Below are 20293 nucleotides of genomic sequence, written 5' to 3' on the forward strand. Positions count from 1 at the left end.
ACCTGCAAAGCTGACAATGACACAGACGCCGAGGCATACATTTGGAATATTTCTGCAGTTTGTGTAATATCAAAAAACAGACATTTATCTTCAGATGAGAGGCCCCACATTGCAGTAACTCTCAAACACCAGCAGGTGTCGCCTGCGTTCCAGCAATGTTCCCAGAGGTTGAGAATGTCCAACCGTTTGGTCGGTCTGTCACCTCAAAAGCAGGAAAGGAGTCTTTCATGACTGGAATCCAGATTCGACGGGAAGCTGCTGATTAGTTTCAAGGTCCAGCTGACATACGCCAGCCGTCCTTCGGTGGCCGTCTCGCACAGCAGGGCGGCTTGGGAGAATGCGGTTTATCTAGTTGTTGAGTGGGGGGGTGGGGGTTTGCAGTGCCAACCGGGTCAGAGTCACTACACATGCATCATATTGAACAATACTAATACAGAGGAACCTCCGTTTACAAACGGTCTTTTAAAAGAAAAATTACCTTGGGTTACACACTATTTTGGGTTTACAGTCAGTCTTGGCATAGGCTCTTTGTAATTTTTGTTGCGCCACAAACATCATTGTCTCAGTGCTTCAGGTATTAAGTTTTGTCCGACAATGCAACGCAAAAGCTGAGCTTCACTGTGGGAGGTGGTGGCTATTCAGGGCAAAACCCGAAAAAGGCTAAGACACAGCACAGTGATTTGCTCGCGAACCCACTTTTCATCACCGTGACTTGACCAAAGTTACTGGAGCAGACGGATACAGTGGACCGAATAATCATTTGATCCCTCACGGATTTTGTAAGTTTACCCACTAACAAAGACGTGGTCTATAATATTAATGGTAGGTGTATTTTAACAGGGAGAGGAAAAAATAAAATAATATCTAGAAAATCACAAAAGATAAAAAAATATTTTCCAATTCCTTGAGGGAAATAAGTACATGATCCTCTATGAAAACATTACTTGGTGGAGAACCCCTTGATGGCCAGTACAGAGGTCAGGCGTTTCTTGTAGCTAATCACCAAGTTTGCACACATCTGGGGAGGGATTTCGGACCACTACTCTTTGCAGATCTTCTCCAAATCCTTAAGGTTTCGAGGCTGTGCCTTGGCAACTCTCAGTTTCAGTTCCCTCCACAGATGTTCTATGGGATTTAGATCCGGAGACTGGCTGGCTCACTCCATGACGTTAATGTGCTTCTTCTTTAGCCGCTCTTTCATTTCCTTGGCTGTTGGCTTTGGGTCATCGACGTGCTGGAAGTGTGCATGACCCATTTTAGTTTTTCTGACTGAGAGGAGGAGTCACCCAGGATTTCACGGTACAAGGCTCCATCCATATTTCCCTCGATGCGGTGAAGTTGACCTGTCACCTTTAGAAATTTTCATGTCGATAGCACCTCTGGAAATATATTTGAGAAAAACTGTGACGTGTTAAATACTTATTTCATCCGCTCTGTGTGTGCGCGTGCGTGTGTGTGTGTGTGTGTGTGTATATATATATATATATATATATATATACACACACAGACACACCATATGACCATTAAGGGCTAATTGCATAAACATTTTTTTTCAAGTTTATAGATTTTTTTGGATAAATAAAAATAAAGTATTTGAACTTGTTTTGTCAGTTTTCAACTCCCCTGCTTTACTAGTGTTTGATATATTTCCCGTGGTATCGCTTCTGTAAGGGTATCGAGGTACTTCTTGCAGGTATAGTATCGAAGTCAGAATTTTGGTATTGTGACACCACTCGCACAGTGTGTTTGAGTATGTGCAAGGTATTATGAAATCTCAAGATTATCAAGGTATTATAGAGAGAAATGTGCTTCCCAGTGTCAGAAAGCTTGTTTTCAGTCGCAGGTCATGCGTCTTGCAACAGGATAATGACCAAAAACACACAGCTAAAACACCTAAGAATGGCTCAGACAAAACAATATTTTCTGAAGTGGAGCCTTCTACATTTTATGAGCCCTGATCTAAATCCTATTGATCTAAATCGTATTGAACATCTGTGGAAGGAGCTGAAGTACACAGTCTGGAGAACGCACCACCCTCAAACCTGAGACAACTGAAGCAGTTTGCTCATCAAGAGTGGGCTAAAATACCTGGTGAAAGGTGCAGAAGTCTCATTACAAAAATCGTTTGCTTCCAGTGATGGGCTCCAAAAGGTTGTGCAACAAAATATTAAGCTCGGGTTACCATCATTTTTTGCTGTTTCATGAGTTTGTTTTGAAAACAAAATCAGTCGAACTACAATTCAAAAGCAATGTCTAATTTTTATTGGTTGATTTGATAAAATGTTCAAGTTTTTTTCTGCGACCATTGTGGGATATGAACTCGATCGACTACTTTATGACATTTGTAGATCAAAAACCTCATCTCAGGTTAATGAAGAAATTAATAACCAACAAGGCTGCCTTTTATTAAAGGTTGACTCAGGATTAATTACAAAATGCAAATTAAAGGTGAATTTATGCCAGCAAGGTGCTTAAAGGTTTGGGTGACTCATTACCAAGACAACGTCATGTCAATTTATGAATGAAGATATGCGGCCTTCACCTTAAATGTGTTTGACATCTTTTAATACCATGTAAAAAAATTAAAAACAGAGCAACTTTTTATTGTTTTCAAACACCCATTTGCAACCCATAGCATGGTTCATTCTTTTGATAAGGGTTGAATATCACCATATTTATTTTTTTCAGGTAAATAGGAACCTTATTAATTACAATAATGCTTACTTGCTCATTGGCTGGCGGTACAGCACAAGATCCCTCACTCTGAGAATGGTTATTACGGTTACGGTTTTGTGTGTCAAATCTGTTTATACTGAACTATTAGCCACTTACTTTTTCCCCTGTCTCCCGTTCATGTTAGATTGTAATACAAATAACACTTCAAGTCAAACTGTAATTCTACTCTAATTAAACTGTAATTCTACTCTCACAACCGGGTTGTTTGCTTTGATTGGCAAAAGACACAAATACGTTTTAATAGATGCCATTACAAAACTGAGACATTTAAATCTCTGATGATGCACAAAACATCTGAGTGCAGAGTAAAACAATCAAACTGTGGGACATAGTTTCTAAACATTAGGACCACTTTTATAAGACTGGAATGTTGCTCTAACAGCAGAGATCTCACATTCAATACTGTACAGAATGAATATTTTTAGGGGAAAACATTTTGCCAAATGTCAGCCATTTTTTCAACTTTTTCCTTTAGTTATGCAGGACAAGCGTGGCAGTAGACTTCAGTCAGAACTCAAACTCATGATAGAACCTTTGACATTTAAAACAAACTGCAGTAAATGAGAAACACCATGTGCCACTGATCCACACCTCTTACCTCGTCTTCATGGCAGTGAAGGCATCTTGAATACATTCAAAGCTTACAAAGACACTGAAATATAAAAAAATGTTTGCTGATGAAAACTCAAAATCAGTTTTACTTGAAGTATTGTACACTGCATTAATGTCCTCGACGAACAATATGCATGATTAATTTCCAACTTTATTTCTAGATAGTGGATGATGCATCACAGGAGGTCAAAGCAGTCTCTTGAATGCAACAATGTATGGTTTGTAAGGGAGGGGAATGTTTTTGTTTTTTTTAAATTCAGGCCTGCATGGGTTCAGCAAAAGCAAAAAGCCAAGCAGCTGCAGAGATTGGCCTTTCATTTTCAGTATTTCTTTTAATGGTATATTATTTCTAGCAAGTCTTTGTATATTTTAAGAATACGTAGACGCTGGTCAAACAAAAGGAAACCCTGTATTTTAACAATGAGTACGGCTTTCTCTGAAATTGAGGATCGAGATCAGGATCGGAGCAGTAGAAGATTGCCAAGTTTCTACTGGGCCGACGATTGTCAGAGTAAAAATCTATTTATTGATTGTCAAGCAAGAATTTCTCTCTTTCTATTCTTGGCAAAGGGCATTTGGATTTGTGCTGCTGTGACAAATTCACGTCTGTTGAGTTGTTACAGAAATAGGTAGGTAAATACTGTAGGTTCTATACTTAGGAAGTTATTCCCGAGGAGGTAGCAAATTTCCAACTTGGGCCAAGAGCTGAAAAAGTTTAGCAATTTGATTTCTCTCTCTAACAAGGACACCCGGGGGCTGATATTCTTCTAAAGCTATTTTTATATTGGTATATTTTTCCAGGAAATATTGCCACTGTGGAGACAAGCGATGGTTGCTGAAGTGATAAGTGATACCACTGGGAAGAGAAACACACACGGCAGTTGGTCAAAGGCAAAAACACCTTAACATTCACAAGCAGGGTGCCAAAACCAACATCACTCTCAGCATATTGTGATGTTAAAGGGTGAGGTTATTATGGTCACTGATCACCTCTTTATCTTCGCTCATCCGGTTGGACTGCAGAAGATGACCAGCTTCTTCATCATGAATGCAAAGCTTAAGAATGAGTCCAAAGAATGTGAGCTCCTGCCACTGCACAAAAAGTGATGCACAAAGGCTCAAACATCTAGTGATTGGCAACCTTGTCTGTTGAGTCATTTGCAGAGTACATACAGTGAAAGTATTCAGACCCCCTTAAAATTTTCAGTCTTTGTTATATTGCAGACATTTGTTAAAATCATATAAATTCAATTTTTTTCAATGCGCGTACAGCACCCCATATTGACAGAAAAAAAAATGAATTGTTGAATTTTTTGCAGATTTATTAAAAAAGAAAAACTGAAATATCACAAAGCCATAAGTATTCAGACCCTTTGCTGTGACACTCATATTTAACTCGGGTGCTGTCCATTTCTTCTGATCATCCTTGAGATGGTTCTACACCTTCATCGGAGTCCAGCTGTGTTTGATTATACTGATTGAACTTGACACTGAATTGCGACAAGGCACAGATCTTGCCAAGGTTACAAAAATATTCTGCTGCACTTAGGGTTCCGAAGAGCACTGTGGCCTCCATAATCCTTAAATGAAAGACGTTTGGGACGACCAGAACCCTTCCTAAAGCTGGCCGTCCGGCCAAACTGAGCAATCGGGGGAGTAGAGCCTTGGTGAGAAAGGTAAAGAAGAACCCAAAGATCATTGTGGCTGAGCTCCAGAAATGCAGTCGGGAGATGGGAGAAGGTTATAGGAAGACAACCATCACTGTAGTCCTCCACCAGCTTTATGGCAGAGTGGCCCAATAAAGCCTCTCCTCAGTGCAAGACACATGAAAGCCAGCATGGAGTTTGCTAAAAAACAACTAAAGGACTCCAAGATGGTGAGAAATAAGATTCTCTGGTCTGATGAGACCAGGATGGTACTTTTTGGCCTTAATGCTAAGTGGTATGTGTGGAGAAAACCAGGCACTGCTCATCACCTGTCCAATACAGTCCCAACAGTGAGGCATGGTGGTAGCAGCATCATGCTGTGGGGGTGTTTTTCCTGCTGCAGGGACAGGGCGACTGGTTGCAATTGAAGGAAAGATGAATGCAGCCAAGTAGAGAGAGACCTGAAAATGGCTGTCCACCAACGTTCACCATCCAACCTGACAGAACTGGAGAGGATCTGCAAGGAGGAATGGCAGAGGATCCCCAAATCCAGGTGTGAAAAACTTGTTGCATCATTCCCAAAAAGACTCATGGCTGTATTAGCTCAAAACGGTGCTTCTACTAAATACTGAGCAAAGGCTCTGAATACTTCTGGGTGTGTGATATTTCAGTTTTTCTTTTTTAATAAATTTGCAATAATTTCAACAATTCATTTTTTTCCTGTCAATATGGGGTGCTGTGTGTTCATTAATGAGGGAAAAAAATTAACTTAAATGATTTTAGCAAATGGCTGCAATATAACAGAGTGAAAAATGTAAGGGGATCTGAATATTTTCCATACCCACTGTATGAACATACAGTACAGGGCTTTGAATCCAGGGCTTGGCTCAAAGTATCATGGTCCATCAAGGCGCAAGTTACGACCTGGAGCCTGCTGTATTCGCCTCGCTTCTAAACAGCGACAAACCCACATGGACACCACCTCTGCATTTCCATCATTGTATTGCACGATGAAGGAATGATCCTAAAAACAGGAAAAAACAAAGGGATTAGTGAATACCTTCAGGATAGTTGTATACTGTACTTTTAAGGTACAGTGCATTCACAAAGTATTCAGCCTTTTTTGTTTTATTAGGATGTAGTCTAAAACTAGTCTTTCATCAAACTCAATACCATACAATGACTTTTTGCATTCATGTCCCCAAACATTACCGTTAAGTTCCAACACTGAAATGATTTATTTCACCCCTTAAAGGATTTTTTTTTTTTTTTTTGGGGAATCCAAACTAATTGAAGGCCAAAGAACTGCATGACTTTGCAGGGTTGACTGTACCCACGACATGAGACTGGGTCGACAGTTCAAAGTCCACACAAGAGGGGCTTTAAAACAATGCATGTCACTGAGTGGTTAATCACTTCCCTGTGAAACTAGACAGAATGAAGAATAGTTTTCAATAATTAATAAATAAATACAAATTCAGGTTTTGATTATTGGCTGCTATCAGTGCAAAAGGTGCATCGGTTAAGAAATTCTTTTTTTGTTTTGGGGGGCAATTATTTTAAGGTTGAAACAATATGCAAGGAGTTCTGAAACTTCGGTAATGCCGTGTATCTGGCTTAAAATCTGAAATAAAATACTCTACTCTTTAGTCTGTGAAATAGTGGACACAATCATTAATTACATAAAGCTACTTGTACTACAAAATAAAAGCTTGCTGTAGGAAAAATTACAATACACAAAATAAAAACAAGGCGGCATGGTGGAAGACTGGAATAGCACATCTGCTTCCCAGTTCTGAGGACTGGGGTTCAAATCCCGGCCCCACCTGTGTGGAGTTTGCATCTTCTCCGGGTACTCCGGTTTCCTCCCACATCCCAAAAACATGCATGGTAGGTTAATTGAAGACTAAATTGCCCGCAGGTGTGAATGTGAGTGCAAATGGTTGTCTGTTTATATGTGCCCTGCGATTGGCTGGTGACCAGTTCAGGGTGTACCCCGCCTCTCGCCGGAAGATAGCTGGGATAGGCTCCAGCACGCCTGCGATCCTAGTGAGGATAAGCGGGACAGAAAATGGATGGATGGATGGAAAATTTAAAAAAAGCAAATATCCATTTTTTTACCTTGATTATCTTGACTCCACAGAATTCAAATTTCAAACATTCATAAAAATAGTACTTCAGTTTGATCCCTTCACAATTATTTGGATCAAAACTGGACACAGCTAAAAGTGACGTCAAAAGTTAATAACCCTTTGAAAACCTTTCATACTTCATCCTCGTGACATCAGAATGACTTTAATGAACAGGAGGAGCAATAAAAACAATTTTGCTATTAACAGCTTGGAAGTGCACATAATAAAAGATAACCGCAAAGTGGAAGATGATTAAATGCTCTCAAATATTTAAGACTAGCATATTACATTTTATTGTCATTATGTCTTGTCGGGCTCTTTGTGATTATTAGCTTTACTGATCTGCTTGACAGGCTGTAAACAATTTTAGTAACAGAACATTTTTGGAAAGTGTATCTTTTGTACTTCATCTTGTGCACCACTGCAGTGTCGATTTCCTCAATTGGAGACTGGGTTTGTTTGGGTGGTAGAATATTTTGTTTCATACTGAGAGTCTAGCTAAGGCAGTCCGACTCAAACACAGATGATGTGTGCGATGATTCAATGACAACAATCACCACCCTCATCTGAAAGACTAAGCAGTCCCTATAGAGGGTGGTCAGAGGTCAAAAGTTAAGAAGAGAGGACGTTGTAAATGAGACCACTAAATCAAAGCTAACCATGAATTTGATCTGTGCCGTCTTGTTGTACAATTAGGAAAACAACCCTGTAACTGGTTAGTTGAAACGAACCTGTCAACAACAATTCCTAAAAATGGAAAAACTGTCAGTGTAGCCCTGGTTTGGCCTTTTTGGCCATGGCCAAGATCCTAATTTAAGTGACAAAAATGAACTCTTAAAACATTTACGGACCTGTTTTTTCTTGTGGCCTCTCTCTTTTGTTTGATGCCAAAATGTGAACCATGACAATGTTGCTGTTCATTAATTGCGACCACGTAATCGTCTTAAGTTTGTTTTTATTATTATTATTTTTTTTTTTTTTAGTTGAGCAACTTCAGTGCAGTACCACGTTGTGCTGCAACAAGCCAGGCAGCAGGTCTACTCAATGAGATGTAGACACAGGGCCAGGTAACTTTGAATAGGTTTTTTTTTTTTTTTTTTCTTAAATGAAATAATTTAAAAACAGCATTTTAAGTTTAGTTGGGTTATATTGTCTGAATTTTACATTTGTTTAATGATCTTAAAGTGGGGAAACTGCAATTAGAGAAGGGGGGCAATACTTTTTCACGGCACTGTCAGTATTAAGCTTGACTTTTGTTAGATGAAATTGTATAATTTGGTTGAATATTTGGGTGTTTAAATATCCAATATTTAATTGTCTTTTGTTTTGTGTCAGTTGTAAAGTAAACTTCAACTGGGAGTGACAAAATATCTTGAAGTGAGCACGCATGAACTCTTATTTGGAGAAATGTACGAATGGAAGAGTGACAACAGGTGCAAGTGTGTTTGATTAAGTTTAAATATTTTATAAGTGAGTAAGAGGGGCAAAACCAGAAAAGTGTAATTTTGATATGCTCTCTCGATGCAAATTTTGAAACATTGCAGGTGGGTCTAGAACGTATCCCTCCAAATAAACGGTGGTTCACTGTGTCTCAGTTCAAATGTATGATTTCCCTTTTCCTTAATACACCATTAGTTCTTGCTTCTTTGCTGGAAAGCATTATGTTCAGGTTTCTGAAGAGGAATAAAAAGATTTCTGATCAGCAATAATGGCCTAATGGTTTGACAGAGGCTTGACTTTTGAGAGTTCACGTCTTAAGTGATGAGATAGCAAGTTGTATTGTTATATTGAGGGAAAAGCGCACACTCAGTTAGTGCAAAAGCATCCTGTATACATCAAAATAGGACCTGAAAAGACGAATCTGATGTTTAATCTTGATTAAAAAATGCTAACGTTACACAATGCTAAAATCCTAGATCAACTTGAGAGTTCTGAGGGAGCAAGAAGCCTCATAAATCGTCTTTGCCCTTCAAATGAGCAACTGGGGTTAACACAGTCTGAGGTTAATTACTAACATCAGTGCAAAGTGTGTGTGTGTGGGTGGGTGCGTGTGTTTTGACACAGAGTGGGGTGGACACTCGTGGGTGCACTATGGGCTGAATGCCCATCTATCATCTATCATTCCACGCTTTCTCAAAAGAGACACTAATGATAAAGGAGGCAGGCCTAAGTGGTATTATTTTAAACACAGCATCTCACCGCTAAACAAGAAATTAACTGTGCCACATCACCAAGTGTTTGCTGTAATTTGACATGGTGGAAGTTACTTGGTATAAGCTAGGTGGTGTGCACCCTTGCATAACTTATCAAGTGACAGCATCCGGCCACTGCACTACATGAAAACATTATGTCAAGGTCAGAAAGTAGGCAGAGCTGCAGTTAATCAGTTCTGAGTGTTACCTTCTGATAACTGGAGCATATTAGAATGTACAGAGAAGTTGTTAACATGGAGATGGGTGTGTGGCAGATAACTAACGAGTGTTATTTGGCAGCTTGGAAAAAGAAATGTGACCTCAAGTAAAAACACTTTGGGCCAGTACTGGTAGCCTTTGCCTTGTTGAAAGTCCCTAGCTCTGCCCCAATCATCATGGTGACAGAAGCCATACTCTGTGTTGGCCAAACACTATAGTGAGGCAGGGTGAGCAATGGCTCATTTGAAAGCGACAGGACTGGCACCCCAAAACAGGATCATTTCAGCGAAGCAAAAAAATGGGGTGTAAAGTGTAGTTTAATTGTTGATCCTGAGGTTATTTTGACAAAATGTATGTCACAGACATGGTAAGACACCTGGGAACTGTTTCAAATTGTGAAAAAAAAAATCACCTTTATCATCCCAACAAGTCAGAGGTCGACTGAGATGTAAAGTGACAGGCAACCCTTAGGTCTGTGAAGGTGTTCTTACTCGTGTCAGAGGTGAGACGAGAAGAAATTACTCTCTTAGATGTCACATTAATTGCCACATCAAAATGGGATAATCACTTGCAAGCAATGTACTGAAAGATGAAATTCTGGGGAAATTCGACCTGACTCTTTAAATGTTGAAGATCTTAAAAAGGGGGTATGTTAAATTGAATATTAATTAATGCCATTTTAAATAACAGTATGATTAAGACGCTGTTGAAAATTTGAAATGAGTTTGAGTAAAGTTCAACAAAAGGCTGGTCTTTGCCTCATTAGAATTGATTTGAAAGGTACACCGAGGAGGAGGAGGGTGATGTAATTGAGAGATTAACCACTTCTGCAAGATACCGCCGGTAGATCTCAGGTTAGGAGGATTTGAGGGGAAATTTAGGCAATGAGTTTAAGAACTCCGTTAATAATCTCAGCTAAGTGTAACGAGAAGGCAGTAATGACGATTGGTTTGCAAGGAAGGTAATCGGACATACTTGCTATATAAGAAACTGCGTCAAAACCTGACTGGGAGTGTATATTTATACGTATACATGTATAAATACATAGACGTGTCACTCAAAGTGTTTTTCATACAAATATTTACTGTACGTAGACCATTACTTTACTACTGCTTTAGCATCGGTTAAAGATAGAGTATGTAACTATTCGTTTTAATAATAAAAAAAAAAGTAATTTTAACCCAAGCCACTACTAGAGGAGATAACACAGTGCTGATAAAGCCTATCAGCTCCTCTAACATTTGCTGCATTTTTCAGTGTGTGTGTGTGTGTGTATATATATATATATATATATATATATATATATATATATATATATATATATATATATATATATATATATACACACATAGTTCCCTCCAAAAGTATTGAAAGGTCAATTCCTTTGTTTTTGCTCTATACTGAAGATATTTGGGTTTCTGATCAAAAGATGAATATGAGACAAAAGTTCAGAATTTCAGTCTGTATTTCATGGTATTTACATCTAGATGTGTTAAACAACTCACGACATAGCACCTTTTGTTTGAACACACCAAATTTTCAAGTGAGCAAAAGTATTGGAACGTGACTGATGGGTGTTTCTAGTTGCTCGGGTGTTGCCTTTTAGATCGATTGGTTAAACTTCTTGGCTTTGGGTTTCACCTGTGAAAACGCCATTTGCTGTCAAGCAAACATGAAGACCAGAGAGAAACTACTGGTGTACTGAACAACAGACATCGAACAGGTCGACCAAGGGTGTGAACAGTAGTAGATCACGAGGGTTGAGCATCGAGAACCGATTGGAAGTGGGACTTAAGTTCCAGTTCTCTCTCTCTCGTTCATATTAAAAAAATGTCAGTTCCCAGTTTCGATGCCTTGTCCGCCGGACCCGAAGAAGAAGTGGCGAAAATCAGCAAAGACGCGGCGAAAACTAACGAAGAGGAATGCACACGAACATGTGCTGTGTGTACATTAATATAGAAAAAAAGTAACTTAAATGATTTTAGCAAATCATCCCAAAGTCCCCTCCCAAAGTATTGAAACTACCCTTGGCCGACCTGTTCAATGTCGGTTGCTCAGTACACCACAAGTTCCTTCTTTTTCAGCACATTTTAAGTTGTTGTATTGGCTCTGCCCAATGTTTGTGCAAAATCTCTGATCGATTTTCCCTCTTCTCTCAGCTTCAAAATGGTTTGATTTTCCACCATAGAGAGCACTCTGGTCTTCATGTCTACTTAACAGCAAATGCAGCTTTCACAGGTGAAATCCAAAGCCAAAAACAAGCACTATAAAATGTTTAAGCAATCAATCTAAAAGGCAACAACTGAGCAACTAGAAACACCCATCCGTCTCGTTCCAATACATTTGCTCACTTGAAAAGTGCTCTGTCCTGAGTTGTTTAACACATCTCGATGTAAATACCATGAAATAAAAGTTGGAATTCTGAAATTTTGTCTAATATTCATCTTTTGATCTGAAACCCAAATGTCTTTCGTATATCAGAGACAGTATATCATTCCGAGAATGTCTGTTTGACAAAGATTAAAAAAACATCTTCCCGAAGACTCCTTAGCTGCCCAACATGGTGCCTGACGCAAAATAACGAAGTTCATACTGTCCGAACAATGCATGCACAAAACACAGCAATAATAGTGAATTTACAACAATTGCCTCTTCCGAAGAATACATTTTTTTTGCCCCACTCACTGTACTTCAAAACAGAATAAAAATGTTATTGTTGTAGAATCATCACATACATGGGCCCACGATAATTTACATATTATAGATTCAATGATAGAGACTACAGTGTCCTCAGACTGACGTACAAAATTGGGTTACATCTGTGTCATTGGAACGGAACTACACCTGCCTTGACTCACATACAGTATGTCATAAACCAAGGGCCCTCTTTATATAACTAAAAGAAAATTGCTGGCTCCCGACAACTGTGGAGAAAAGTTGACTGGGGATAGAACTTGAATGACACCCCAATGGCATGACTCACTATGCATCAGTGCTATATTGCACCACACCAGTATGTGTGAATGGGATATTTGTCATCGAAAACCCATGGGTCAAACGTGAAAGCATTTCGGAGTGAAGGTGCTGACAGCCAAGTTCAAGGTGGACAGAAGAGATCTGACAACACACATGAGGAACCGATATGAGGTGCAATGATATGCTGACCTTGTGAGGCAGCAGAATCCGTGAGAATACAGGTATGTAATCTTACAATGTCCAAAGTACTGATAGTTGCTGCCCATCAAAAAAAAGACTGGACCATTGAAAGGAAGACCTCTAGGCGTGGCTTAGGTGCGCACAAAGCAAAAACAAGGTTGTAAACATTGCAGACTCCACAGCAACCACTGCTATGGAACCGTGCAGATTAAACTGGAGATTTGTTTTTAATAGAATGAAGTATGAACAACAACATTTTTTTCCACATGAAGCTATCCTTCGACACTAACCTTAAGGGGAAGCGGTAGCTCACTGTAAGAACTTAGAATTTAGAACTGGAAAGTCACAGTTCAGCGGACAAAAAGAAAAAGGCAACTAGATGTCGGTGGGTTGCTCGTCTGCTTCTTAACTACCGTTGAGGTGCCGTGCAGCAAGGCACAGACGCCCCTCCCAAGAAATCTGAAAAATTACAGATAGTCATCTTTGGTTAAAAATTACTCAGCTGCCCCACAAAGGTGTATCAAAATGTGTTCATAACTCCTTTAGTTATCTTGTTCACAACCAGACAAATAAGTGAAAACATAACCTTGAAAGTAAGAAAAAGGAACAGAAATATTAAATAATAATTACATGATCACTGCCCAAAATATACTGTGATACAGTATAAGAGGAATAATAGTTTATGTTTTATGAGAGACAGACAACCAAGGCAAAATCAGAGTTTGATTGTTTAAAAAACTGTTGGGTAAATACGATATATTGTAGCCTACTGTAGTGTATTTCAAGACAGCATGTATGTGTTAATTTGGAGACAGGCAGACAGGAGGGATTCCATTGTGAAAAACAGAGGGGCTCATCTGGTGTCTCTGGGGTTGAATGTGTCTCTGTGCATGCCTATGAATAGAGAAGCAGAATGGGGGCTGCATTGACAAGGGTGCTAAAAGGCTGTGTGAAGGCTGCTGGCTAGGGAATGAGGGATGATGAGGGGGAATGGGAGGGAGAGATGAAATAATGTAACAGTTGCATCCTTGCACTTGTTTTGTCTTGCCTTCATAATTTAAGAAATAAGCACTGGGACAAAATAACAGACCACTAAAGTGATAAAAATTAAATTGTATTTTTTTTATGTTTGTGCAAAATGGGGAGAAAAATAGCCTGTTTAGAAGCAAAACTAAGAACTCAAATACAGTACAGGATGGGTGCTCATCAAATCCTACGAGCTAAGCTCCTGGAGAAAGGCCAGTGGAAAGCTTCCTCAACTGAGCAACGTCATTAACTTATGACGACAGTATAGAGTGTCCACAATACAAAATTCATGAGTATAATGAGAGAGAAAAAAACCTCACTTTTCTCTTACTTTTCTCTCTCATATGTTCATTACAAAAACTTAGGATGTACAAATAGGTAGACATCTTTCAAATAACTACTGATTTAACTTGACAGAGCTGAATTTATACATTTCTTTAAACCTATGACCCACAAAATGACATCTGCACCGGTTTTCACAGTCCAGTTTTAGTCCACAAGTTGTAACCAGTTTACTTACATCAACAATTTGGGAACATAATAGTAGGTAGTTTTTCACAGAAGCTCCATGCCCAAACCTACAAAACCTAGTTTTCATCCAGTTTTATTATGAGATAATTTGATAATGTGCAAAGCAAATATACTATTTGATAAATTTTCCTCTCAGTAGAAAGGAGTAGCAAAGATAAAAAAACTAAAGGCAAATTGTACCATAGCCAAAACACGATGCCGTTTCAGGGTTCAGAGCAGGAAGAATTAAAATGCCTAATGGAGAAGAAAAATACGGGTAAGGGGGAAAAGGAGATGATAGAGAGAGTTGGCATGACAAAAGTGAAAAACAAAAGAAATCTGAGGGAGATAATAAGGGGGGGCACTGTTTGAAAGAAGCTTCATTTATAAACCGCCCTTGAAAGCTTTTGTTGTGAATTGGCATGGCACTATATAAAGTAGAACTGAACATTGTGAGCAATACCCTGACTATTGACCATATTCTAAATTCTTTTTAATTCTGGTGTTAAAAAAACTCCTTTGAGAATAGCCAATAATATACAAGAAACACACAGACCCTAAGTAGCATATCTAAAACTATCAAACAAACAGATCTGGTATCAAACTATCATATCTACTGTACATCACAAGAATGGTGTTTTGGGTGAAGTATAATTTTTTCAAATGACGATGAACCCGCCACAAAAACTAAATCCAAAAACTAACCTCTGCCTAAAAAGTACTGGTAAAAGTCTCTACATACCAAGGTGAACGTTGGCCAATGTGGCCAGCTGACGGCCGAAAGCCGCATCGGCCGACTGTCGGCATGTCAGGCAGGTTAAAGTGACGGCGGATATAACAACTTGACCCCGACGCCAACTACTACGTACCTTCTCCGCATGCCGGAGAACTAATACCCTTTCCATACCATCGGCGGGAGTAGTCAGTGTTCCTCATTCCAAAAAAAAGGTAACTGGAACATCCGATCTGGAAGCTCTACGAGTGTGGAAAATCAGCGTAAGCAAAGCATTTCTGCTTCATTTTCCCTCATGCGACCACAGACTCAGGATGTTTGTTAAGAAGTTGCAGTTGGCACTGGCGTTGTCACTGTCAGCCCTCGTCATTTGCTTGTGGAATAAAAAAAATGCGTTCTACGATCCAACTGCATCGATCTGTGCTCAGCAAGTTGGCCTCCTGGACGACAAATTAAGGTAAAATAATTTTTAAACTGATTGTGTCAATACTGGGAAATAATGCATTGGATTGAACTACGGCAGACTTTATATGGATGTGTGTGTGTTTTGTAGTACTTTTTATTATAAAAATGTTAAGCGTTACTCGATTAAGTTTTCCTGTCTGTGAAATCGCAGGGGATCATGGGAGTATCATACAGTGTAGGTTTTTTTTTTTTTGGCTCTATTGAGTGCGCCGGTCTGAGAAGCAAACCACATCTCCCATGAGTGAGCAGGGAATCATGGCCGATGCGCATGCTCGGGAGCCGCATGCCGTTTCTGTGACTGGTTTCATGCAGCTCTTATGTTCACACCACGCTCTACTGCCTGTTGCCAGGCAAGCCGGAAACACTCGGAACGGAGTACACAATTTCATATCATTAAAATGCTTCATATAAAGACCTCAATTGGCATAAACAGGCCGAATTTGAATGGAATTTCATTTGGTTTCACAGGGGTGGAATGGTCCTTTATCCAAACCGATCAAAGTACATTTTCGTCATGTAAACAGTGAATCCGAATGTGTCGGGCTACGCCCTTTCTCCGCATACTCTGTTTTGACATAAATGTGTGGTGAGATCATCGTTTACGCACGTAAATATAGCGGCTTCAGACCAGAGCTCGAATTTGGCGGAGATCTTGTTTCTAACTACATTTAAGTTCTTTTTTATCAAGCGGATGTTTTAATTAAAGAGTAAAAACAATCCCAACTACTGTGCTAAATAGATGACGGACCTCTATCCTGATAAATGACATGACATTACATCTATGTGCACATGTATACACTTCATCGGAAAAGACACGATGGAATTGTTTCGAGTAGCAACAACTGAGTATAAACCAGATTTTAAAAGGATTGTTGACGGCAAAGAAGTCACAATATGCGACATGTATCGTAACAGAAATAATGCTGTTGTAAATTATATTTTTTGTTTTTAGACATGAACCAAACATTGAACCGAACATTTGTTTATGAGACTGTGCTAATAGTGTTCATTGTTGAAAATGACTTGCCTGTTGTCTTAGTTCTGTGGGAGTAATTTTTTGTCACTATCATGTTAATGTGTGACATTTACAGTCACTCTGTATGTAACAGAAAGCAAAAGAGTGAGTGGAAGAGATTGGGGCAGTTTATGTGTGCCCAGGGGTGTCAAACAGTAGGGAAAACTAAGAATACTCAAAATAGGATCAAGAACCAGAAGTGCTCTGTTCGCTCCTTGAATGTTGCTGGCTTGACATTGTTTCGATAGAATATAATCCATTTCGTTGTCACTATACAAATATTTGCTTCGTAGAGTGTACGTATTGATCCCACGTTATGCGTGCTTGCCTAGTTGTATTTTTTTGTCCTTTTTTTCTCTTAGAAAACCACAGCCACACATACTGTATACAGTATATTCACAAAGAGAGAGGAATTATATTTAAAGAAAAAAAGTGAAGGAGAACAAGTCACATTTTGAATTAATCAGTATTTTTGTGAGTGCCCTATAAGGGGTTAATCTTTTAAATTTGGGTACCTCAACCATTTTTTAGTTTCGTGTTCATTTGTGTATTGTTATTAGAGCAGTCTGTTTCGCATGATTTGTGCATGGGTGATAACGTCACAGCGGCTTGGGGAGTGAAGCTTGCGATGCAGTTGGTGGAAGACAGTGTGTGTACAAGTTTATAATTTTGTTCAGCTGTGTGCTTTAATGACAAGTAGTGACACACAAATACAGATAATTGCCCTGTTTAACAATAGCCAGTACTTGTGTTTTATTCGAGTTTTACTCGGTTATGAAAAATGCCGTGTAGTAATCGCTAAGTTAGTGGCCTAATAAATCATGGAAATTAGTGAAATAAAGTAAAAATGTGCTGTCACGTGTACCCTAACATTTCTGCCTGCCCCCTCAAGTATGCAAATGTCATTTTTAGTGACGTACTGTCACTGTACAACTACTTCACCGGTTGGTAGCCAAAAAACAAAACAAAATGTTTTACTGCTGATATACTTGAGTAACTTTCTCCCTAACATTACTGCAGACATGTCAGACTCAGGCCCACGGGCCAAATTTGGTCCGTGATATAATTATATTGGGCCCGCAGGATCACATTAAATATGTATTAGAGCTGTCCCGCCAACCGCTGCGCCTGTATAGCAGATATACCCCTGATACTACAAATCCCAAAATGCTTTGCAAATGTGTTGTCACAGGTCCGTCAGCCCCACCCCTTCTGTTTATTAGCATCTGCAACCTGTCGCCTATCTCAAATGTACTAAAACCCTTAAGAATGGCCAAACGAAACACAGAAAACCAGAGCTTTCAAGACAGGTGGGAGGCAGATTATATGTTCATCATTTTAAAAGACAAACCTGTCTGTCTTGTGTCTGGAGCCACCGTCTCTGTAATTAAAGAATATAAGAATATAACATATGACGACACTATGAAACGAGGCACCAGGACCAGTATAATGATGTGAATGCGAATCAAAAGCTCCAGAAGGTGGAGGAGATGAAAATAATTCTGGTTTCACGGCAAACTATGTTGACCAAATCAATATCCCAAAGTGAAGCTGCTGTAAAGGCTAGTTTTATTGTGGCCGCAGAGATAGGCAAATCAGCCCGGCCCTTTAATGAGGGAGAGTTTGTTAAACGGTGCATGCTCAAAATTTGCGATGTCGTGTGTCAGATAAAAAGCAAGCCTTTTCAAATGTGAATGAGTAGAAATACCATGGCAGAATGCCACTTGTGAGCTTGCCACCAATCTACAAGAACAGCTGAAGTGAAGGAGAAGGGAATTTTTTTGTATAACATACTCGCTTGCTGTAGACGAGAGCAGCGATACATTAGACAATGCCCAGTTATCAATATTCATCCGTGGAGTGCACTCGAAACTTTCCGTCACAGAGGAACCTTTGGGATTAAAATCCATGCATGGCACAACAGTCGGAAAAGAAATCTTCGAGAAGGTGTCCAAATATCTCAATGAAAGGATGCTGCCTTGGGATAAACTTGTGGGACTGACAACAGATGATGCAACCGCGATGTGCGGTCAAAAAAGTGGATTGGTGGGCAGGATTCGGGAGAAGATGGGGGAGAATCATGCAGGTGATCTTACAGTTTACCACTGCATAATTCTTATGTGGCAAAGCCTTGAAAATTGATCATATTAGGAGCAGCGTAACTCGAGTAGTTAACTTCATAAGAGCCAAAGGTTGAATCACCGCCAGTTCAAGTCCTTTCTGGATGAGTTAGGTGCAGAATACGGAGACTTGTCCGATCACACAGAGGTGCGATGGCTTAGCCGAGGAAAAGTACTGCAGAGATACTTTGAGTTGCGTGAGGAAATATGTCTGTTTTTGGAGAACAAACGCAAACACAACAGAACTCAGGGACAAAAAGTTTCAGTGTGAGCTGGCTTTCCTGTGTGACATCGTGCCACTGCAGCTTCAGGGGGCGTGGCCACGTCATTACGGGCTTGTACAGTGCAGTGAGGGCTTTTAGAACCAAGTTGTGCTTGTGGGAGAGTCAGATGCGGCAAGGAAGCGTGGTTCATTTTCTGCGCTGCCAAATTATGAAAGAGCAGATCTCCCCCGCCGTGTTGCCCAGTGCAGAATTTGCTGAAAAACTAAGTGCACTGAATGAGGAGTTTTCCCGATGATATGCTGACTTTGAAGCCCAGGAACACAAATTCAGACTACAAATTCGGACTACAAATTCGGACTACTTAGCAATAAATTTGCTGTTGACGTGACAAGTGCTCCAACCAACCTCCAAATGGAGCTGATTGAGCTCCAGTGTAATGACACCATCAAGTCAAAGTATGAGTCTCTCGGTGCTGTTCAGTTCCCACAGTTCCTTCCCGATACAATGCCCCAAGTCCGTGCACAGGCTGCTCAAGCACGTACCTCTGTGAACAACTCTTTTCTCTAATGAAGATAAACAAAACACCACACGGGAGTTGTCTCACTGACGAACACCTTCATTCGATCCTGAGAATTTCCTCAGCTCAGAGCCTGACCTCAGATTTTGAAGATCTAAGAAGAGATGCCAAGTATCTCCTTTGGACCCATGTGCATCAGAGTAAATCACAGTGAAGCAACTTAGATTAATGTTTTTTTTGGGTAACTTGGACTGATACTAGTTTAAAGACTGGATTTTCAGTGAAGCAAGTTGTTATTTTTGACATGTTGTTGACTTGTTAAAAAATATTTACATAAAAATGATCTTAAAAGCTACAGATATAGAGACATATTGAATATTTTATTTCTCATTTGTTAAAGCTTGTTCTGGATTTAACTCTTATTAAACATTTATGTTAAAAAGAAAAGGTTTTACAGTACCTATGCTGAAAGAAAATAAAACTTAAAGATGTTGAAGCTTTTCAATAATTATTTAGTTTGGCCCACGACTTAGTCCCAGATTTTAATTTTGTCCCTTTATGAATTTGAGTTTGACACTTTACATTACTGTAAAGTTCAGGCAATGCTGCCTCTGCAAAATATTTCCGACAGGGTAACTCATATCTGTGATTCAATGTTTTCATCAGCTTTTTGAATCCATTTTTCCCCAGTGCATAAATAGGTATCACATCCTTGGCTACTGTGTAGAGAATGAGATTGTTGATGTTACCTTCCTCCATTTGGCGCTCGACCTCTCATGACGAGAGGAGCTGAACATAGAGCCTGTTAAGTTTTTTTTATTGAGGTTACATGAGCGCCACAGGGAGTTGCGGCTCTCTTTAGCGTGATACACCACCACACTTGATAACGTGCTTCATCTTCAGGAGATTTTGCATGGATATGCCTGGTCTTTTTTGTCCTTTTGTAATTTTTTGGGACTATTTCTGACTCGCTATTTTCTAGCTTCTTCT

At 39.5% G+C, this 20293-nt stretch overlaps 1 protein-coding gene across 4 annotated transcripts in view; it reads right to left on the reverse strand.

The window, feature by feature from the left end:
- Window positions 1-1420: 1420 nt before the first annotated feature.
- Window positions 1421-20293, reverse strand: part of map2k5 (mitogen-activated protein kinase kinase 5) — a 103012-nt gene continuing 84139 nt past the window's right edge. For 3 of the 4 annotated variants that reach the window (XM_061670448.1, XM_061670446.1, XM_061670449.1), the window contains 2 exons: window positions 17794-17823; window positions 1421-6018 (listed from right to left, as the gene is read on the reverse strand). In XM_061670448.1, coding sequence (XP_061526432.1) covers window positions 5890-6018; window positions 17794-17823 — 159 coding nt within the window. In that variant the 3' untranslated portion in view covers window positions 1421-5889. The remainder of the gene's footprint in view (window positions 6019-17793; window positions 17824-20293) is intronic. The other variant, XM_061670447.1, reaches the window with a different exon arrangement.

This window comes from Phycodurus eques, chromosome 2 (genome assembly GCF_024500275.1).
Source record: "Phycodurus eques isolate BA_2022a chromosome 2, UOR_Pequ_1.1, whole genome shotgun sequence".
Lineage (NCBI taxonomy): Eukaryota > Metazoa > Chordata > Actinopteri > Syngnathiformes > Syngnathidae > Phycodurus > Phycodurus eques.